The sequence below is a fragment of the Symsagittifera roscoffensis genome, chromosome 2 (assembly GCF_963678635.1).
Source record: "Symsagittifera roscoffensis chromosome 2, txSymRosc1.1, whole genome shotgun sequence".
In the NCBI taxonomy this organism is placed as follows: domain Eukaryota; kingdom Metazoa; phylum Xenacoelomorpha; order Acoela; family Convolutidae; genus Symsagittifera; species Symsagittifera roscoffensis.
This window is the reverse complement of record NC_087063.1, coordinates 66,225,041-66,242,400: the sequence shown is the minus strand read 5'-3', so window position 1 is coordinate 66,242,400 and position 17,360 is coordinate 66,225,041. Positions and strand designations below refer to the sequence as shown.

The 17,360-nt window shown below is 34.6% G+C and overlaps 3 protein-coding genes across 5 annotated transcripts in view; 2 read left to right on the top strand and 1 right to left on the bottom strand.

The window, feature by feature from the left end:
* LOC134840223 (PDZ and LIM domain protein 7-like) overlaps positions 1-9,497 on the bottom strand; it is a gene marked incomplete in the record, with an annotated part of 361,076 nt that extends 351,579 nt beyond the window's left edge. The window contains 1 exon segment of the mRNA XM_063855961.1: positions 9,493-9,497.
* The window catches only part of LOC134840224 (CD63 antigen-like), a 228,371-nt gene that overhangs the window by 128,727 nt on the left and 82,284 nt on the right, over positions 1-17,360 (top strand). The window lies entirely within an intron of this gene.
* LOC134840222 (uncharacterized) overlaps positions 1-17,360 on the top strand; it is a 43,936-nt gene that overhangs the window by 10,281 nt on the left and 16,295 nt on the right. For all 3 annotated transcript variants that reach the window (XM_063855958.1, XM_063855959.1, XM_063855960.1), the window contains exons 2-6: positions 7,157-7,307; positions 12,191-12,447; positions 12,666-13,041; positions 13,279-13,555; positions 13,872-14,068. In XM_063855958.1, the coding sequence (XP_063712028.1) occupies positions 7,305-7,307; positions 12,191-12,447; positions 12,666-13,041; positions 13,279-13,555; positions 13,872-14,068 (1,110 nt within the window). In that variant the 5' untranslated portion in view covers positions 7,157-7,304. The remainder of the gene's footprint in view (positions 1-7,156; positions 7,308-12,190; positions 12,448-12,665; positions 13,042-13,278; positions 13,556-13,871; positions 14,069-17,360) is intronic.

Here is a 17,360-nt window from a genome sequence, read left to right as displayed (position 1 = left end):
GAATAAAAAAGAACAATAGTCCAGTTACCCAATATTTGACTCAGATTCCATTATAGGTCCCAGTTATAAGTAAGTCCCTTTTTAAACCGTCTCTCCCCGGGTTGTCTTTTGTTCACAGGGTTGATAACCTGACTCGACTATCGCTGGGGTAATTTTAATTTCACCAAATGGATCCTTTTGCAGTGCAGCAATCGAATCGATCCATTAATGCAATGTAGATCAATCACGTGAAATGAATTTACATTCACGCCACTCTTCTGAGCCCAGAGGAAAACTAGCGCTCAGTGAATTTAATTAACCGGTAAAGGTGACACCAACCCACAACACAACCACACCTACATCACATCATAAACCCTTCAGTGCCCTTTTCCCGCCCTCCCGCAGAGTTGAGTGACTCAATAAGAGTCGCGCTCTCACGTTCAAATTCTATAATATTGTTTAAATTGCATAAGTCGGCTTTGAGGTAAGTTCTAATACAGAAGTCATAATATTTTAGCAACCTGTGGTTTGCCTTATTATGTTGATTTGACATTAATCAAGGCCTTTGTTTCTTTAACTGCCATTTTGTTAATATTAATGTTTTTTACCCACAAAATTCATTCTTTCTCATTTTTCCATGCTTTTTTGTACAGCAAAGAATGTTTTTGTACCGTGCTATTAAGTAGTTTTTTGTGCTGCCAAGCAATGAATTTTTTGTACCTACCATGCTATAAAGTCACTGTGAAATTAGTGGGACGAAACTGTTTGTTGAATAGATAGGCGAACATTTTGTCTCCGTTTTGCCGCACATTGGCACCTCAAGAAAACCCTCAGACTGGAAATTGTATGGATGTCAAATGATATCAAAAAGTTTTTTTTGCGTTGTTGTTAGACATTTTGGCGCCAAATTTCACTTAAAAAAAGGAGACAACGGTCGTGGATTATTTCTCGAACTTCTTTTTTAATTACCGACAAACAATGACCGACCAGGTGAAGTGGTTAAATGTTAAGCTTGAGACTTACCCTTTTTCGGTTTAGCTGTCTAACAGAACCTCTGAATCATTTGATTGCTTGATTTATAAAAAAGAATCAAATTCAGTGTCTCATTCTGTACATTTGTCGCAGAGGAAATGTCCATGCCTGGGACGAAGAAGGCCGTGGATTGAAACCGACTGAGGGCCTGTTACTTTTTGCAAACTTAAAACATAACACTTGGAGAAAAATATTTGTCGGCCTATCGTTTGTCTGCTTATGTTTTGTCGGTTTAATTGCCCAAGCGGAGAACTTCTTTGTAGTTCAATCAATCATATATTTAGTTGAAAATGACTGGATTTACTCATATAATGATGCATAGTTCCAAATATGCAGTTTTTATTATTTTGTCTTTTATCTTTTTTTACAAGAGAGCAATGAATATAGCCCAGTCTTAAATTTTTCATTTACCATAATCATATGGTTTGAGTTCTTTATGTTATCTGGTTGACTTTTTTTGTATGTAGCTCCTTGTCTGCTGCGTCATTTCTGTCTAGCATTGTTTCGAAGAGTTTACTTTTTCTCAAATGCTAAATTAAAATCGACTGAGAGCTGTTTCCGGGGTATGCATGGCGAGTTTGATAAAAGATTTGTATGCATGGCGAGTTTTGTTGATTGATTTTCACTTATTGATGTCTGAAGCTAATATTTGCAGATGCTTCTTTCTATACCAATTTTTGTTACGCCGTTTTAAGGGATTTTTATGTAAATATGCATTTTAGATACTTACTTTCCATTTTCATTCGTTTCATCGAATTTTAAATTTAATTCAAGGAGATTTGGCGCGTGTGCACACTAAAAAAGTTGTCAGTTATTTTGATTCCCTATGGAACTACGCTTTTGCTTAAATTATTGGGTTTTAATTGAAATTAGTTTCTCTCTCAAATACTTTATTCAAATTTTTTTTCTGAGAGTAAAAAAGTTAAGTGAGAAGTTTTGACATTCAGCTTTTCGTTGTATACAACAGATTTTGATTCAACGTTTTTTAAATTTAGCGTTCAATTTTTTGTTGATTATAAGTGATTTTGGTTCGTTTTTAGTTCTTTTTTGTATTGTTTCAGACTTTTTTCTAGCTGAACCGCTGTCTGTTCGTAGTTTGTTGGCTTTGTTACCGCTTCGTAACTTAGGTTTTGATGCAATTTTAACTTTTATCAGTCTTTCTCAGCTTTTTTTCATTAAAAGAACTACTTCTAATTGAGACAAAGCTAGAAATTTTGGTAGATCTAGTTTTTCTCGTTATTTACACTTGCAAAGCAAAGTGTTATAGTACGAACTTTTTTTCCAACCTAAGTCGCAAATATTGTTGCAACTGAAAGCAACAATATTTGCTGCATCGAATTTGCAGTTTGTGGCACATTTACAGCTTATTGATAACGTGCTTTGACATTCGAATCGTTATAAAATTACACAGTTGATGCATTTTTTATTCATCAAGTGAACCGAAAAATGTTATTTGTTTTGAACAACATGACTATAATGAAATCTCGAATTCAGAAATTTTCTAACTCAATATATCGCAGTTTTTGAAATGCACAATTTACACATAATGTGGCTTAATGATTTGCGATTAATTACATGCAAAATTGTATCTTTTGGTATTTGGTGCCACTTTTGCCGCATCGAATTGGCAATTTGATAGAGATTCGACTTGATAGAGCTGCTTTTTGGTCGTGTTCTCGCAAGTGTTTGCGAAGCGCAGCTTCGCGTCTGTGTTTTAACTTGTTTTTTTTTCGACTACGACGCTTTTGTCTCAAATTCTGTCTGTTAGTTTGTCATGCTGTTTGTTGTATCGTAAGTGGTGTTTGTTGTATCGCAATTTTGAAAGATACCAGTTTCAGTGATTGCTACTATGTTATCTAACTATCCATCTACATATGTTCAAATGCGGGCTTCACTGCCACGTGTAAGTTTTTTCAATGTTTTATTTTTGCAGGTTAAAATTTTTTCACGTTTAAATTTTATCTTATATTGCAATGGTTAAGAGTTTTTTCAATTTCCCAGTTTGAATTCAGTGTTTTTTGCACCGAGTTCAAATAAGCAGCCCAATAGTGGGATGCTGTCAGAGCTCACCAAGGGGTTGTGAATTCAGTCTCCAATATAATTGCCTAAATCCTTATAGTGTGCGAGATACAACGATTTTTTATTTTTCGCTGATCGCAAAAATTGAAATTCCCAACCCTGTAGTTGGGTGCTGTCAAAGTTTTTTTCAGGGGTTGCGAATCATGCCTTCAAATATGATTGCTCAAATCCTTGAAGTTTTCGAGATATAATGTGTTTTTTGATTTTTCTTTAATATTGGGTATTGTGAGGGTACTCTCAGGAGCTCCAAATTGCAAACCTTGGGTCCAAATGCTGTTGCTCAAATGCTCTTTTTTTCCGAGATATGTCGGTTATCTATTTTTTTTTCGAAATGGTGCCAAGAACTTAGATATGAAAAATTTCACCAAGTTCCAAATACCCATCTTTATAGTGAGGTTCTTATCAGGATACTCCCTGAAGTTGCAAACTTTGCCTCCAAATAAGACTACTCAATTCTTTGTAGTTTCGAAAATATGATGTTTTCTGATTTTTTAAGAAATTTTAAATTCCCAACCCTGTAGTTGGGGCTGTCATAATATTCTCAGGGATTGCGAATTTTGCCTCAAGTATGACTGCTAAAATTTTTGAAGTTTTCGAGATATAATGTGTTTTTTGATTTTTCTTTAATATTGGGTTTTGTGAGGGTACTCTCAGGAGTTCCAAATTGCAAACCTTGGGTCCAAATGCTATTGCTCAAATGCTCTTTTTTTTCCGAGATATGTCGGTTATCTATTTTTTTTTCGAAATGGTGCCAAGAACTTAGATATGAAAAATTTCACCAAGTTCCAAATACCCATCTTTATAGTGAGGTTCTTATCAGGATACTCCCTGAAGTTGCAAACTTTGCCTCCAAATAAGACTACTCAATTCTTTGTAGTTTCGAAAATATGATGTGTTTTCTGATTTTTTAAGAAATTTTAAATTCCCAACCCTGTAGTTGGGGCTGTCATAATATTCTTAGGGATTGCGAATTTTGCCTCAAGTATGACTGCTAAAATTTTTGTATTTTTTCAGATATGACGTTTTTTGTGATTTTCTCTAAAACTTTTCTGAAAACTTAAATTTATTATTTTTCAAAATATGAATTTCTTAACCCTGTAGTTGGGGGTTTTTGGAGTACTCTCAGGGACTGCGGATCTTGCGTCCAAATATGACTGCTCATCTTTTTGTAGTTTTCGAGATACGACGTTTTTTATGGGTTTTAAAAAAAGTAAGTTTTTTTAATTTGAATTTGAACTAATATTTGACGTTTTTGATGTCCTTTTGAAATTTTTCAATCAACTTATATGCTTCACTGAATTTTATGGTTATTCAAATTTTGAATCATGAAACTTGAATAAAAAAAACTTTGAATAACAAATTTTGAATTATCCAACCCTTTTATTGGGTGCTGTCGGAGTACACAAATGATGCAGTTCTTATTTCCATTATATTGGGTTTTTTGTGTTGTTTTATTTTGCAGGTAAAAATTTTCAATTGGGTTTGTTTTTGAGCAATTTTTGATGCTTTTTAATAGAAATGTTTTCCTCAAAATTAACATCAGTACTCAGTTTTGTTTTAATACTTGAAAACGTTAATTTGAAGCTTTATTGGTCGACATTTACATGTTGAAACCAGGGGCTGATCGAATTCTTTAAAATCGCGCTGTTTGAAATGATCTAGTGAAATAGTTTAATTCTTAAGCTCAAATTGTATCTGATATAGCATAATAGTGTGAGCTTGTTGTGAACATTGCTACTAATTATATTTCCTTTAGGCATATGCCCGAGGGGATCATTTGTTGTTTTTTCAAAAGTAAAGTTTTTAGCTTATAGAAGTAACAATGGAACACGGAGCTAGTCTTTTTCATTATTTAAAATTTTTCATTAGTGCATGGAATTCAAATTCCAACCGTCAGCCTTAGTCTGAGACTAGCAGCGGCCCCTCTATGGGTTGAATTCTTTGGCCTATAACAATAATCAGCTTATGTCTGACTCCCCCAAATGGAAGTGGATTATACTAATGAGAAGATTGCAAATGTTAACAAAAGTTCACATTTTATATCAAAAAGGATGTTTTAACCCATATTATAGTTCACTAGATCAAGTCTAACAGAAACAGCAGGCCAATCACATTCTCAGATTGTTCTCAGCAATTGGACTTTTGTCTGAGGAATACTCGGGCCCGAGAAACTGAATTTCCGATTGTTCTCTAGCTTCACTTGGAACGGTAGTTCAACCTCTAAATGGTTCAGCCTATTAAATTAGACCCGAGCCGCATATGTGAAATTATGTTAGTATGGATGACGTTGGTTTGCATTTGCATTTGAATTAGAAAAATATGCTAATAAGAGTGATAGAGTAAAAATGAGCCATGTCCCGGTCTTTTCGCTGCAGGTTTGCCGGAATGTGCCACTGCTGCTCTTTTCTGGTTATGTCTGAGCTGGGGTGTTTTTTGGGCTAATTGGGCTATATTTGTGTGACGAAGTTATTAGCTCGGTCGGGCATGTTAATAACTTGCATCATAAATTTGTGACGCTGAAGATGTTACTTGTTTAATGTCGTGACGTATCATTCTTTCATATTTTTCAACGTGTTGTACTTTAAATTTTACCCTCTTAAGTCTGATTTGACTTGAACGTTTTCCACTAATGTTTTTTTAACGTTACGATTGAATAATTACAGTAAACAGCCACGCAAGGGAAGCGTTTAAAAAATCGGTTAAATGGTTAAAAATTGGTTAACTGTGAGGGAGAAATTGAAAACTTGTACCAGACATTCAAATGTAATTTCTTTTGAAAAGAAAATTTTTTTAGCTAGTATGAGTCATATATAGACTTAAATTTAATTCATTTTTCGTGTTTCGGGGCTCCGAACGATTTCTCATTTGCAGCAACTTTTCATATTTTCGTCGCCAGAAAGAGCAAATTTTATTTAGTTTGTGTTGAATATAGGATTAAAATAAGTAGGGACACCTTTATTTTCTGCCCCAATAGTTTAACAAGAACTTAATCAACTTGGGCGAATCAAGATTACGCTTGATCTTTCTTTCCTCGGGTTTCCTCTGTCTGAAGCAAAGTTACAAGGGTGGTAGGTTGATTAATCGGTCAACTAAGCTTTGTTATTTACTTCAAGTGCTGCTGAAACATACACAAGTTTAGTTGATCTGATGCGATATTTTCTGAAGTGATCTACTGTTACACCTTTGTTGTTATTTGTTGCTTATTTACGTCCAACTGGAAAATCGCCACTTAGGAAACTTTGAAGCTCTCAGATTACTTTCTCAAAACTTCACAAATTCACGCTTGAGAGGGTGTAAAGGAACCGAACCGGACTTGCTGTTTGATTTGATCCAATCTGACTTGTTTGGATTTGTTTGATTTTGATTGGATTTGGTAGGATTGGGTTTATTGGCGTAACCAGTATTACCCAGATTTGTAGGCCAGCGAAAGCGAAAAATACAGCTTGAATTTATATCAAACGTGTTATTATCTCTCCCTCCTCAAAGGCCGATTCAAAAGCAATTGATACTTTCCCACTCTCTAAGCCAAAGTGCCTTGGTCGTTCTAAAGGCAGTCCGTTTTTGGCTCTTCGCCGTTTATCCTCGTTTTCTTTACTAACAAGCTTTTTATTTTCTCCTTAGAAAGTGTGAGATCCTATTGTTTGATTTCTACCATCTTTTCATTAATTCCTGGAAAATCAAACGCAGTTAATCTTATACCTTGCCTGTTGATTTGAAATAGATCGAAAAAATTTTCGGAAATTTTAAAATTTGGTATCAATTAATTTTCTATACATTAACCGAGGTGTCGCTGCGATCGCCTTGGTTTATTAGTTTTTATTTATTTATCGTTTCCTGATGCATTTCCGTCGTTATTGTGCAATATTTTGTATACTTGAGGCTCTTTTTTTTCACTAGCGACGCATCGCTATCGCTTTCAATTTGCATAGGAGACATTGGTCTATTTCAGTCTGTACTTCCTCATTTATTGCCAATTTGCACCTTTTGAGCTGTAGGCGCTAACAAGACAGTCTTTGAAGTTAGCAGCTATCCTTTTGCCACTTTTTCATTATCACACATTGTTCAGGTTGTGGGATTAATCTCAAAGAGTGCAACTTCAAGAAGAGAGTGACGCAGACGATCGAATGAAAGAAGAGCACTGATTACAGTGATTCATCTGCGATACACAACCTGAAATTTGAAGCTGCGCAACGACCGAAAACAGCAGTATAAAAATGGTAAGAAATCTCTAAATGTTCTATTTCTATTGTTCGATGTAGCGAAGACACTTGTCTTGTTTGTGAGTTGGGGAAATTTTGTTTTTGTCATTTCATTTTCATTTTAGCAATTTTCCGGCTTCGAAGAAAGTGCGGATTATTTATGATCGGGGTCTTCTTTTATTCAGTCAATTTTCGACTCACAATCCAGTGTTTTTGGCAGAAATTTTCTTTGCAATCTGAAAGAGATTGTTGCCAGAAGCTCAAATGCAATAAAAATATCTGTGATGTTTTTGTGATGATATGAGGGTTGAAAATCGCTAATCTGGCCTCATAACTAACGTTCGAAATAATACCTTCTTATAACACGCGTAAGTGGCGTATTAAATCGTTGCAAATTTAACTGAATTTTTTTTCTACTATATTTTGGTTTTATATTTAGGTCATTTTGTTTTATAATTACGATACGAGACCTTAAATACATCACTTTGTATTTGATAGTGTGTGGTTGGATATAATTATGTAAATTCAAAATATTATACTTTTCGATTTCATTTTTTTAAACAAAAACTTATCTTGTTTGAGAATTTTACTCTAAGTTCTAAGTTCAATTCTCTTGTGATAAGCAAGGGTATTGCAATCGGGTACTTGACTTTACCCCCAAAAAGCTTTGTTCCCAGAGCAAAAAACTTTGTTCCCAGAATGATCAAAGTTAGAAATGGTGAATTTAGGTTCAGTTGATGTATGTGCGTCTCTGGGACAGTTGGTCTGGAGGTAACGATTATGCCTGGGCCGACAAAGGTCCTTGGTTCGAATCTAACAGGACTTTTTCAAAAAATTATGGCGTCTTATTAATGTCTGCTTTTGCTTTGTCGGCTTAATTGGCAGAGTTATTTTTTTTTTCGCTTTACGTATTTAACTTGCAGCTGCTTTAGTGTTTTTGCATGTGTTTGTTTTGAGAGTGAGAGGGGGCTTAATAATTTTTCATTAGTCTTTTTTTTGTGAACTTTTCTAGCTTTGATTTTTTTTTCAGCTTAATAGAGGGCCTATATATCGGTTTAGTGGACTTATTTTTTATTTGACTAGCAAATATTGTTTCGTGTATTGAGGGCAAGTGGGACTTCTTAACTTTTTATTGGTTTTCAGTCTCTTGTTGATTTTTTTTGTCAAATATGTATAACTCATGCGTTGGTACTCTTTGAAACTTAAATCGTTTTCGCTGTAGTTTTTTTGAAACGTAAGTGCTTTATCGAAACAACGAAACTGTTGAAAAGAAATCAAAATGGGTTCAAATTCTGTTTCTCTTATAACCGATGTTTCTTACAGCAAAAGAGACAGCGTCTTAGTGTCAATGGACAAATTTGAAGGCTTTTATTTGTTTTAGTTTTTCCCACTGGAAAAATCGTGAAAAATGTTTATACTCATCCGTTTTTCGTCGTTGACCTTTGATTTCCTCCAGGTTCCTAAGTCAAGTTCAGTTGTTTAAAGGGGGCAACTGACGTAAGAAAAGGCGAGTTATTTTGTTTCTAACGTGGATTTTAACTTGAAGCTTCAGCAACGCAAAGAAAAAAACTTCGATCCAGTAATCTCATGTTTGCTTAGTTTCATCTAAAAAATATCAATCATAGAAATCATGAATTTAAGTCAAGTATTTCAAAGTTTTATTTATTGCTAAAACTCAAAAAGAGAATATTAATTTTAAAAAAATCAATTTATACAGCATCATTGGCTTTTTAGCATTATTATTAAGCACAGAGAAATTTAGTTCAGGCTCTTATATAGGTCGTGCTGATTTTTTTAAGGAAAACTCAAAATTTCTCAGGCTCAAATTTACTTTTTCGCGGTTTGAATTTTTGTTTCTGTTCACGTTCAGTTCATTTCCTTTGGTAAAAAGAAGGCAAACTCCACTATGATACAGCAAAAGTGTAAACGTCACCAAAAACGTGATTTACTTCTAGTTTTGAAAACGTGATTGAAAGTGGAATTAAATTTTCAGATTGCACAGCGAAATTTTTTTTTAAACTATTGATCCAGTTTTCTCAAATTGGGTTATTTCTATGAAATAAGACCCTCGTAACTTGTTCTAGAATTTCAAAGAGCTGTAAGGCCATCTATGTTTTCTTTGAAATTCCAAAGTCAAGATTTACTAAAAAAAAACAAGCATGTGTTTTTATGTCTACGTGCGTTTATTGGCTCTTTTCGACTTGTCTATTTAATGTTATTAAGTGTATACTGCGAAACTTTTTATTTAAAAAAATCAATTTTATATGTATCAAATTTGGAGCTCATGATAAATCTTATATATTACCCAGCATATTATGTGAACGTGAAAGTCAGATCAAATTTTTCTTGGTCGTTAGGTTTGGCTGTTTTTTTTTCTCAGCCAAAATTTCAAAATTGTTCACACTCAATTTACTTATTTTCTGAATGATTGATTTAAAGAAAGCAGTGAGTTTTTTTTTCTTAGGTTTGCTTTAGTGACAATAACCGAAGTGCAAGCACTGAGATTTTATTTTTTTCCCTGAAATATTCAAGCTCAATTTTTCATTTTGACTGTTTGACTTTTGTTTAGTTTTCAAAATCACTTCCAATTCTTTTGCGAAATGAAGGCTTATACGCTCAACAATAACAAAAGTGCAAAAGGCGTGAAAAACGTCCTGTCTTGTGTCTAAATGTGAATTTCAACTTCAAGTTTTCGCACAAGAATAAAAACAATTACTTATTGGTCCAGTTTTATCATAGTTTTCAGAGATCTCTTTTTTCCGTAAAACGAAAAGTTCAATAATTTTTTTTTAAATTCAATCATTTTTTTATTTGATTGAACAAAACGAACAAAGTGCAAAAACATTGTTTCAAATATCGTGATAAAGTGAATGACTTATGATTGAGCTCTCTCAAATTCATTATAATGATCCCACTACTGCTTCCATGAAAATGTTAGGATATTTGAAAAAAAAATCCAAATGAAAATCAAAAAAAGTTCTTTGAGTTTTTGTAAGTGTACATTCGGTGCTACTTGCACAGCAGCCGTTTTTTCCCAAACTTTGTCGGCATGGCGTCAAGTTGCGGTCTTTGCCATGCCAAGGACCGCATGGCGTCAAATTGTCGGCATGGCGTCGAATTGCGGTCCTTCCTAATAATTGCCTGTTTGTTCGTTTTTAATAGACAAGTTTTTTGTGTAATGTCTTCATTCAAATTATTATTCTCAATTGGGCTGTTTCCGATTGTAGCCTCCCAGACTAACTAAAAACTGTTACCTTTTTATAGTGATTCATAATTTGCAACGGGTGTACAAGGAAAGAGCGGAAATCTGTTTTGCTTCGGCTTGTCTTATGATTAATCTATTTTTTTTTCGTCAGGAATTTCTCTTTCACTATTTTTTTTGATCACAGAGACATAATTTTGTTATTTAGTTGATTCATTTGCGACCACTTTTTAACACATTGTGTGGTTTGGTTTGCTTCCTTTTTTATCTGGAAATATAGCCAGTTTTAAGTTATGGGCAAGATTTGTTAGCTGTTTTCTTTTCTGCTGTGGACAACAATTCACAGCGCCAAGCAATTCTTTCTTTCGAGAAATGATTAGTTTTGAATGCTGATTTTTTGTCCACATTAATTGGATATTGGCATATAGTATTTTATTTGTTCATTCATTTCCTGCAGCTTATTAGTTTTAAAGTAATTGCAATTTGTTTCAATTTTGAAGCAGTTACAGCTGTTTTTTTAATATGCTCAGGGTTACCAAATGGTCTCCATTATACTGAACGGTCACTATTGGTCTCTAAAAGCTCTCTACTTTTTTACTGGTCACTATTTTATTTATAGTCAAGAGTACATCAAAACTCCTCGGGTCCCTGCTTTGAACTATTTTGAGAAATCCATTTTTGGCTAACGGACCCCCTAAATTTTTCTAAAGGCGCTATCGGCGCTGCGCCAATTTATACTTATTTTTAGGGGGAAGCGCGCGTCGAAAAAACGCTTTTTTTGCCTGCTTTTTCAAAATCTGCCTGTGGCGCAGACAATTTGGCCAAACCAGGGTATTTTTAGTTCTTAGGGAACTTGTTTTTTTGTTCATTTTGATGATTTCGGTAGATTTTGATTAAGTAACCTTTTTTTTCGGCGACCAGTTGGTAACCCTGAATATGCTGCTTCATTTTTTTTGCATCAAGCCTCTTTTTCTAGATCTTACAGTAAATGCAGTAAGTTTTGTTCCAAAATTGGAATTTAAGGCAACTTTCCTAGATGCTAGGTGTCCTAAATTTTATAACGCTTTTCCGGCTTTCATATTTTATTACCGATAATAAGCTTTGAGCTGAAACTAAAACAGCGTCATTTTTAAACAATTCAGGTGGGAAGGTAGAGCGCAGTTTGATTTAGTTATGCTGATTTTTGTTTCAATATTTAGCATTAAATTTAATTCTTTTGTACCAGAAATAATAATAATAAGAAGAAATACATTGATAATTTGCAATATTCTTTATTCTGAGGCAGGTGTATGAATCAGCATTCAGTGCGTGCGCCTTAAACCCCTCCCTATACAACTAGCTGGGACTGAATTCGAGGTAGTTTCTAGTAGGCGTGGCATTTTAATTGCTATGCTTGTCACTGCTAATTGGTGTAGCTTTTGTTCACACATCAGAGCCAGTCAATCAACATCAGCAAAATGAAGAGGAAAATTGGTGGTAGAATTGTAGGTCATAATGGGAGATGGGAATAATTTTTTTCGTTTGCATTGATGAAAATCGAAATACGGTGGCTGAGCTGCATATTAAGAATGATACCTTTAGAAAGATTGGTTAAAGTTGTTAAAACTAATTTTTCTATTGAAACTTAGCAGTCGTTAATCGAAATATTGAAAACACTGTTACTTTTTTACCGCTTGGTCTAACTTCATTTGTGTTTTAGTTCAACAAATCCAATATGAAATGCCTCATCTTCCCAGGAGCTTCCAACGCCGCCGCTTCCGCCTCATCCAACCAAAAAGGAGGTCAACAAGGGTCAAGTGCAGAAAGTAGCATTAGACAGCAGCAGCAGCATCAAACAGTTTTTGGGAATCCATCATTGCTGCATGCACAGAACTTGCATCTTATGGCATCGGGATCTGTTTGTCAAGATAGTGGTGGAGGCCAGGAGGAGTTCATTTGGGAAGCGCCACAACTCAGGTTCGAATCTCGCGGTGCTCTTTAATTGTTTTTCAAAACCACGTGTAGGTTCTTGTAAGTTTATAACTTTATTGAATCTTCAAAACATAAATGGTCAAATGTAAAAAGCGGTCTCTTTTAAGTTAATAGTTATGAGTCAGTTTAATCCATCAGATTAATAAATGCTTATCTGGGTAAATATTGTTTTTATTGAAATTACCCTGCTTTTTATCTTTCAGTGGTAACGCACAATGTCAGTACGAGTATCAAATGTCACCTAGACATAACGCCATGTCACAATATCTCCACTTGCCTACAAGTACCCAACAACAGCAAAGACAACTTTATAACCGCGGCTCAGCAGAAACGGAAGGAGCGGTTAGCGATTCCAGTGGTCAACATCAAATGAACCCTATTTCTCGGAATATGGATTACAGTTACAACAACAGTCCGAGGGCTGCTGTTAGCGGGACTCAAGGGGAAAATAGTGGAGGGGCAATGTCGCCTGCACTTGCGACTATGTTGATGTCGGACCCAAGTCTGTCGGGACATGAGAGTAGTAGAATGACAGTCGGTCATCAAAGCTCAGGAAATGAGCGTGACTCTTCCAATGCTGTTAGTTAGATTTTTTTTTAACAAGCAACAAAGGACAAGAAAAAATTGTGATGTTATCATGAACAAAGGAATAATCATGGTGTAGCTTAACGCACATGATATTATGAGGTAAGTGACAAGTTGGTGTAAGCATTTAGTTTAACAAGGAACTCTTTGGCCCATAATAACAAGCGAACATTTCCATTAACCGTTTCAGATTTTGAAAGTAAATTTTCAATTTGCATAAACTGATTTCAGGAGGACTTCCAACCTGTTCTTGGTGCTCCCAGAGTGCCTATACGCAGACCCATGTCCTGCTCGCCCTCCATTTCAAACAGAGGTAAATACAATGTGAGCAGTCAATCCACCAGACTTCCCTACAACCTCACCCCACAACAGCAAAAACAGCTGCAGCAACACTTGAATATGTCTGCATCTCCAGTTACTACAACATCCGCAGCCTCAATGATGTCAGCTGCTGCTGCTCTGGCCTTCAATCAGCAACTGATGCTCATGCAACCACATCGACCCTCGGGTAAAACACTAGCAGTACTTAAGAAATTAGCTTCAGAAGAAGAAATGGCTTAGGGTAGGAACGTTCCTGTATATCTCTTTGCGAAAGGCTGCAATTAGTATAAACTAGGTCAAAATAGCTGAGAACAAATCAACCTTGTTGTTATAAAGTAGATATAGCCCAGATTTAATGCGATGAATTTGGATCCCGAAGTCCGTTGAGTCGATCATGGAAACTAAGATTTATTGTGCATTAAAAATTTTTTTCAGTGTTGTCAGCGTTTTTTTGTTGTTGTTTTTCGCTTGTGCAGTGCAGTGCCCTTTCTAATTTTTTCTAGGTCCACAGAACGCAAGACGGACGGAGGTTGCAAGTGGTTTGAGCAGAAAGCAGATGTTTGAATTGTACCAGAAACAGCAGCAACATATGTACCAAATGCAAATGCAGTACGCCCACCATCAGCAGCAGCTGCAACAGCAGAATGCATCAGGGGAACAGCAGGGAACGAACCAAAACGAATCACCGCAATGTGATCTGGTGAGTATCTAAGTAACAACAATTTGGATAAACAAATAATTTAAAAAGCAATCAACAAATCCTTCATTACACTAGTCATCAGCGTAGTCTATTATTACGAATCTTCTTTTTTTCTAACCTAACTCAAACCTACCGCAAATAAAAGTGTTCACTTCTTTGGAACTTTCACTGTAGCGTTAGAAATTGCATAGCATCTGTTCTCTGTGTAACTTTTTATATGCAAATTAGAGTTTTTAGACAACCTTGATCAAAAGTAAAGAAAGCTATCATCATTTAGGTAATAGTTACGTGAAGTTCGTTTTAAGTAATAGTTGTTTTTTCAATAAATTTCTTGAAAAACGTTGATTTTTCCGGTTTCGTGTTTTTCGTCATAGTTCTGTTGGTTCATTTTTTGTTTTTAATGCCATTTTTTTATCTGCTACGGTTTTTATTGGCTTACTGCTTGAATAATTGTTTTTTTTAATGCAGCAATTTTAAACAATAATTGAAAGCTTAGTAATATGTAAGTTTTCCAACTCTGATTTTGAATATATATATTTTTTTCGCAGTAAACAGTTTCGGTTTATGCTATATCGGCTCGGTCAATTTGGATTGCATAATTTTGAGGGCATCTTGTTCTATAATGCTATTGTGTTTCAGAACGGATGGGTCGTAAAAACTTAAAACTTATTTCAAATTTTTTTAAGAAAACAGCTTTGTTTTCGGCTCAACAGGGGGTCGACCTACAATTTGTCGCCTTACTTGCCGCTCGGTAAATGTTTCCCAATGCTTTTTAACGCTGTTCATGAACATTATTCAATGGAAAAATGAAGTTTTTGTAGATGTAATTTTATCTTTTTTTTTTCAAATCATTTTTTCAACTTACTTTTTCAGAAAAGATTTCGACTTGCGTCTGTTTTTCGATTCAATATCTTGTAATATATTGTAAATTTGTGGTATGTATCACACGTTTTGTGAACGTCCGCTTTGCTTCTGCGTCAATTAATTCTGTTTATTCGAATTTTTTGCAACTCTATAATAAGCTGCAAAATGCTCAAACAAACCAGATTAATTAAAGCGAGTATTATGTCAATTTCGAACAATTTTTTGTATACAAATTCGAATTACAAAATCGAAATTAAGCCAATTGCTTTTTTTTATTAAAGCGAGAGCGAATGGCTTGGAATTGTTGGCAATATTGTGATCTTAAACGCTGTATTTGGTATAGTGAATTTGCTTTACGGCGAATGAAGGTTTGAAGCGTTAGTGAATATTGTTTTGCTCTTTTTTCAAAGGCACTAGAAGTGTTTTAGGCGTTTGTTTGGGCGTTTTGACCGTTAAGTCTATTTTTTTTCCAATGTATAGTACGCGCAATATTGTAATTAGCCTGTTTGTATTTTCGAAATCATTTGCTGCATTGATGTCAAATGATGCTCTCCTGTAACAAAAATTCATATGACACGAGAAACGAAGCTTTAGTTTAGTTCAAAGGTACAGTTTGATTTTCATATTTCCCCGTGGAATCAAAAATCACTTGATCCAATTTTAGAGTTTTAATAAAAAAAGTTGACCTTTCCTATTCATAGCGTGCGGTTTTTTTTGTTCATTACAAGGTTAACGATAAAAGTAGTTTTTCGCAGCGTGCGGTTTTTTGTTCGTTAACGATAAAAGTAGTTTTTCGCTCATACAAGGATAACTTACCGATCTATTTTTTTCATACTCAATAGTTTTATCAAAAAGTGTTGAGAATAAATGAATTTTGAAAATCTAATAGCCTTGCTTCATATATTTTTTCAACCTTTTTCGGTTTGGCGTTTGTTAACAAATAACTCTAATTTCAAAAACTTTTCTGGAAGTCCTTTTTTTTGAAAAACAATCGAATTTTGCTTTGTTATTTGAGGGGTTTAGGAAATTAGACGATCAGAAAATAACGGAATTTAGACAATAACTGCTTGAAATTAAATGAAAATTGTTTACAGACTTAAATTATCTTGTGGCTGAGTAAATACTGGTTGTCCGATTTAGACAATCAATAACTTGCGAACAAATTGCGTGAAAATTGTTTACAGACTTAAATTAATATTTGATTATATTTACCGTTGAGACTATTATATGAATTCTGGTTAAGAGTAATGAACGCAGTGAAGACTCTTATATAGGTCTTGCTGATTTTTTTCAGGGGAGTCTTAAATTATTGATGCTCTTAGGTATAATGCACTTTTTGAGTTCAATTGAAATTCATCTGCTGAAAGTGACGTAAATAGCACTCTCCAAAAACGAACGTGGAAATGGCACGAAAAAACGTGAACTATTTCTAGTTTCGAAAGTGGACTTTAATTTTTAGATTTCCAGCGGAATAAAAACTTAACCTGTTGATCCAGTTTTCTCAAGTTCGGTTAATGTTTTCAAAAAAGCGCCTATCATAAATCGTTCTAGAAAAACAAAGAGCCTCAATGGTATCTATGATTTTTGAAATCCGAAAGTTGAGGTTTTTCAAAGTCAGTGCGTTTTTTATGTTTACTTGCGTTCATGAGTCTTTTCCAATCTTCGATTGGCTATTTTGTTTTATCCAAAAAGAACCTTAGTTTTTGCGCTCAATTTTTATGCACGGCGGCTTGACATCGGATTATTTTTAAATGACATGATCTTAATTGCTCTATGGTTTTCTGACTAAAAGGCTATGGAGCAAAGAAATTAATTACTTGTTTCTAAAGTTGCTTTTATTTTGTTTACAGTATGAGCTCTCTTTTTCTCCAACCTAAGTCGCAAGTATTGTTGCCATGCAATATTTTTTACGAAAAAGTTGATTTTGAAAGTTTTCATTTCGATCAATAACCAGTACAGCTAAGGATATTAACACAGACTTTTATATTACAAATAGCACTTCAGCTTCAAGGTATCATGGATCTGTAGTGTAGAGGTAGGGAAGGAGACCAGCAACAAAATAAGAGGGTTCGAAGGTTAGCAGGGTCGGATGTTTTGAAATAACTTTTATTGTATACTTGTTAAAATGCGTCGGCTCTATAAATTGAGGCATGTTAGTTGGTAAATTTCTTTTTTTTTCAAACTGACTGGTACTGCTAATGCGTCAGAATTGGCTTGCGTCAGTTAGCAATTATAAAGACTCATAATTGGTCTGCGTCACTTAAGAAGTTCTGTAGACTCAAAGTTTTACTCATTCAGTTTTTCCCAGTAGCGCTATCGGTCATATTTTTGCTTGTGTATGCGAAGTGCAACTTCGCCTCTGTAAATTCTCTGAAGATTTATTATCGATTTAATTTTTTCAAATTGTTGACCATAAATGAATTTTTAA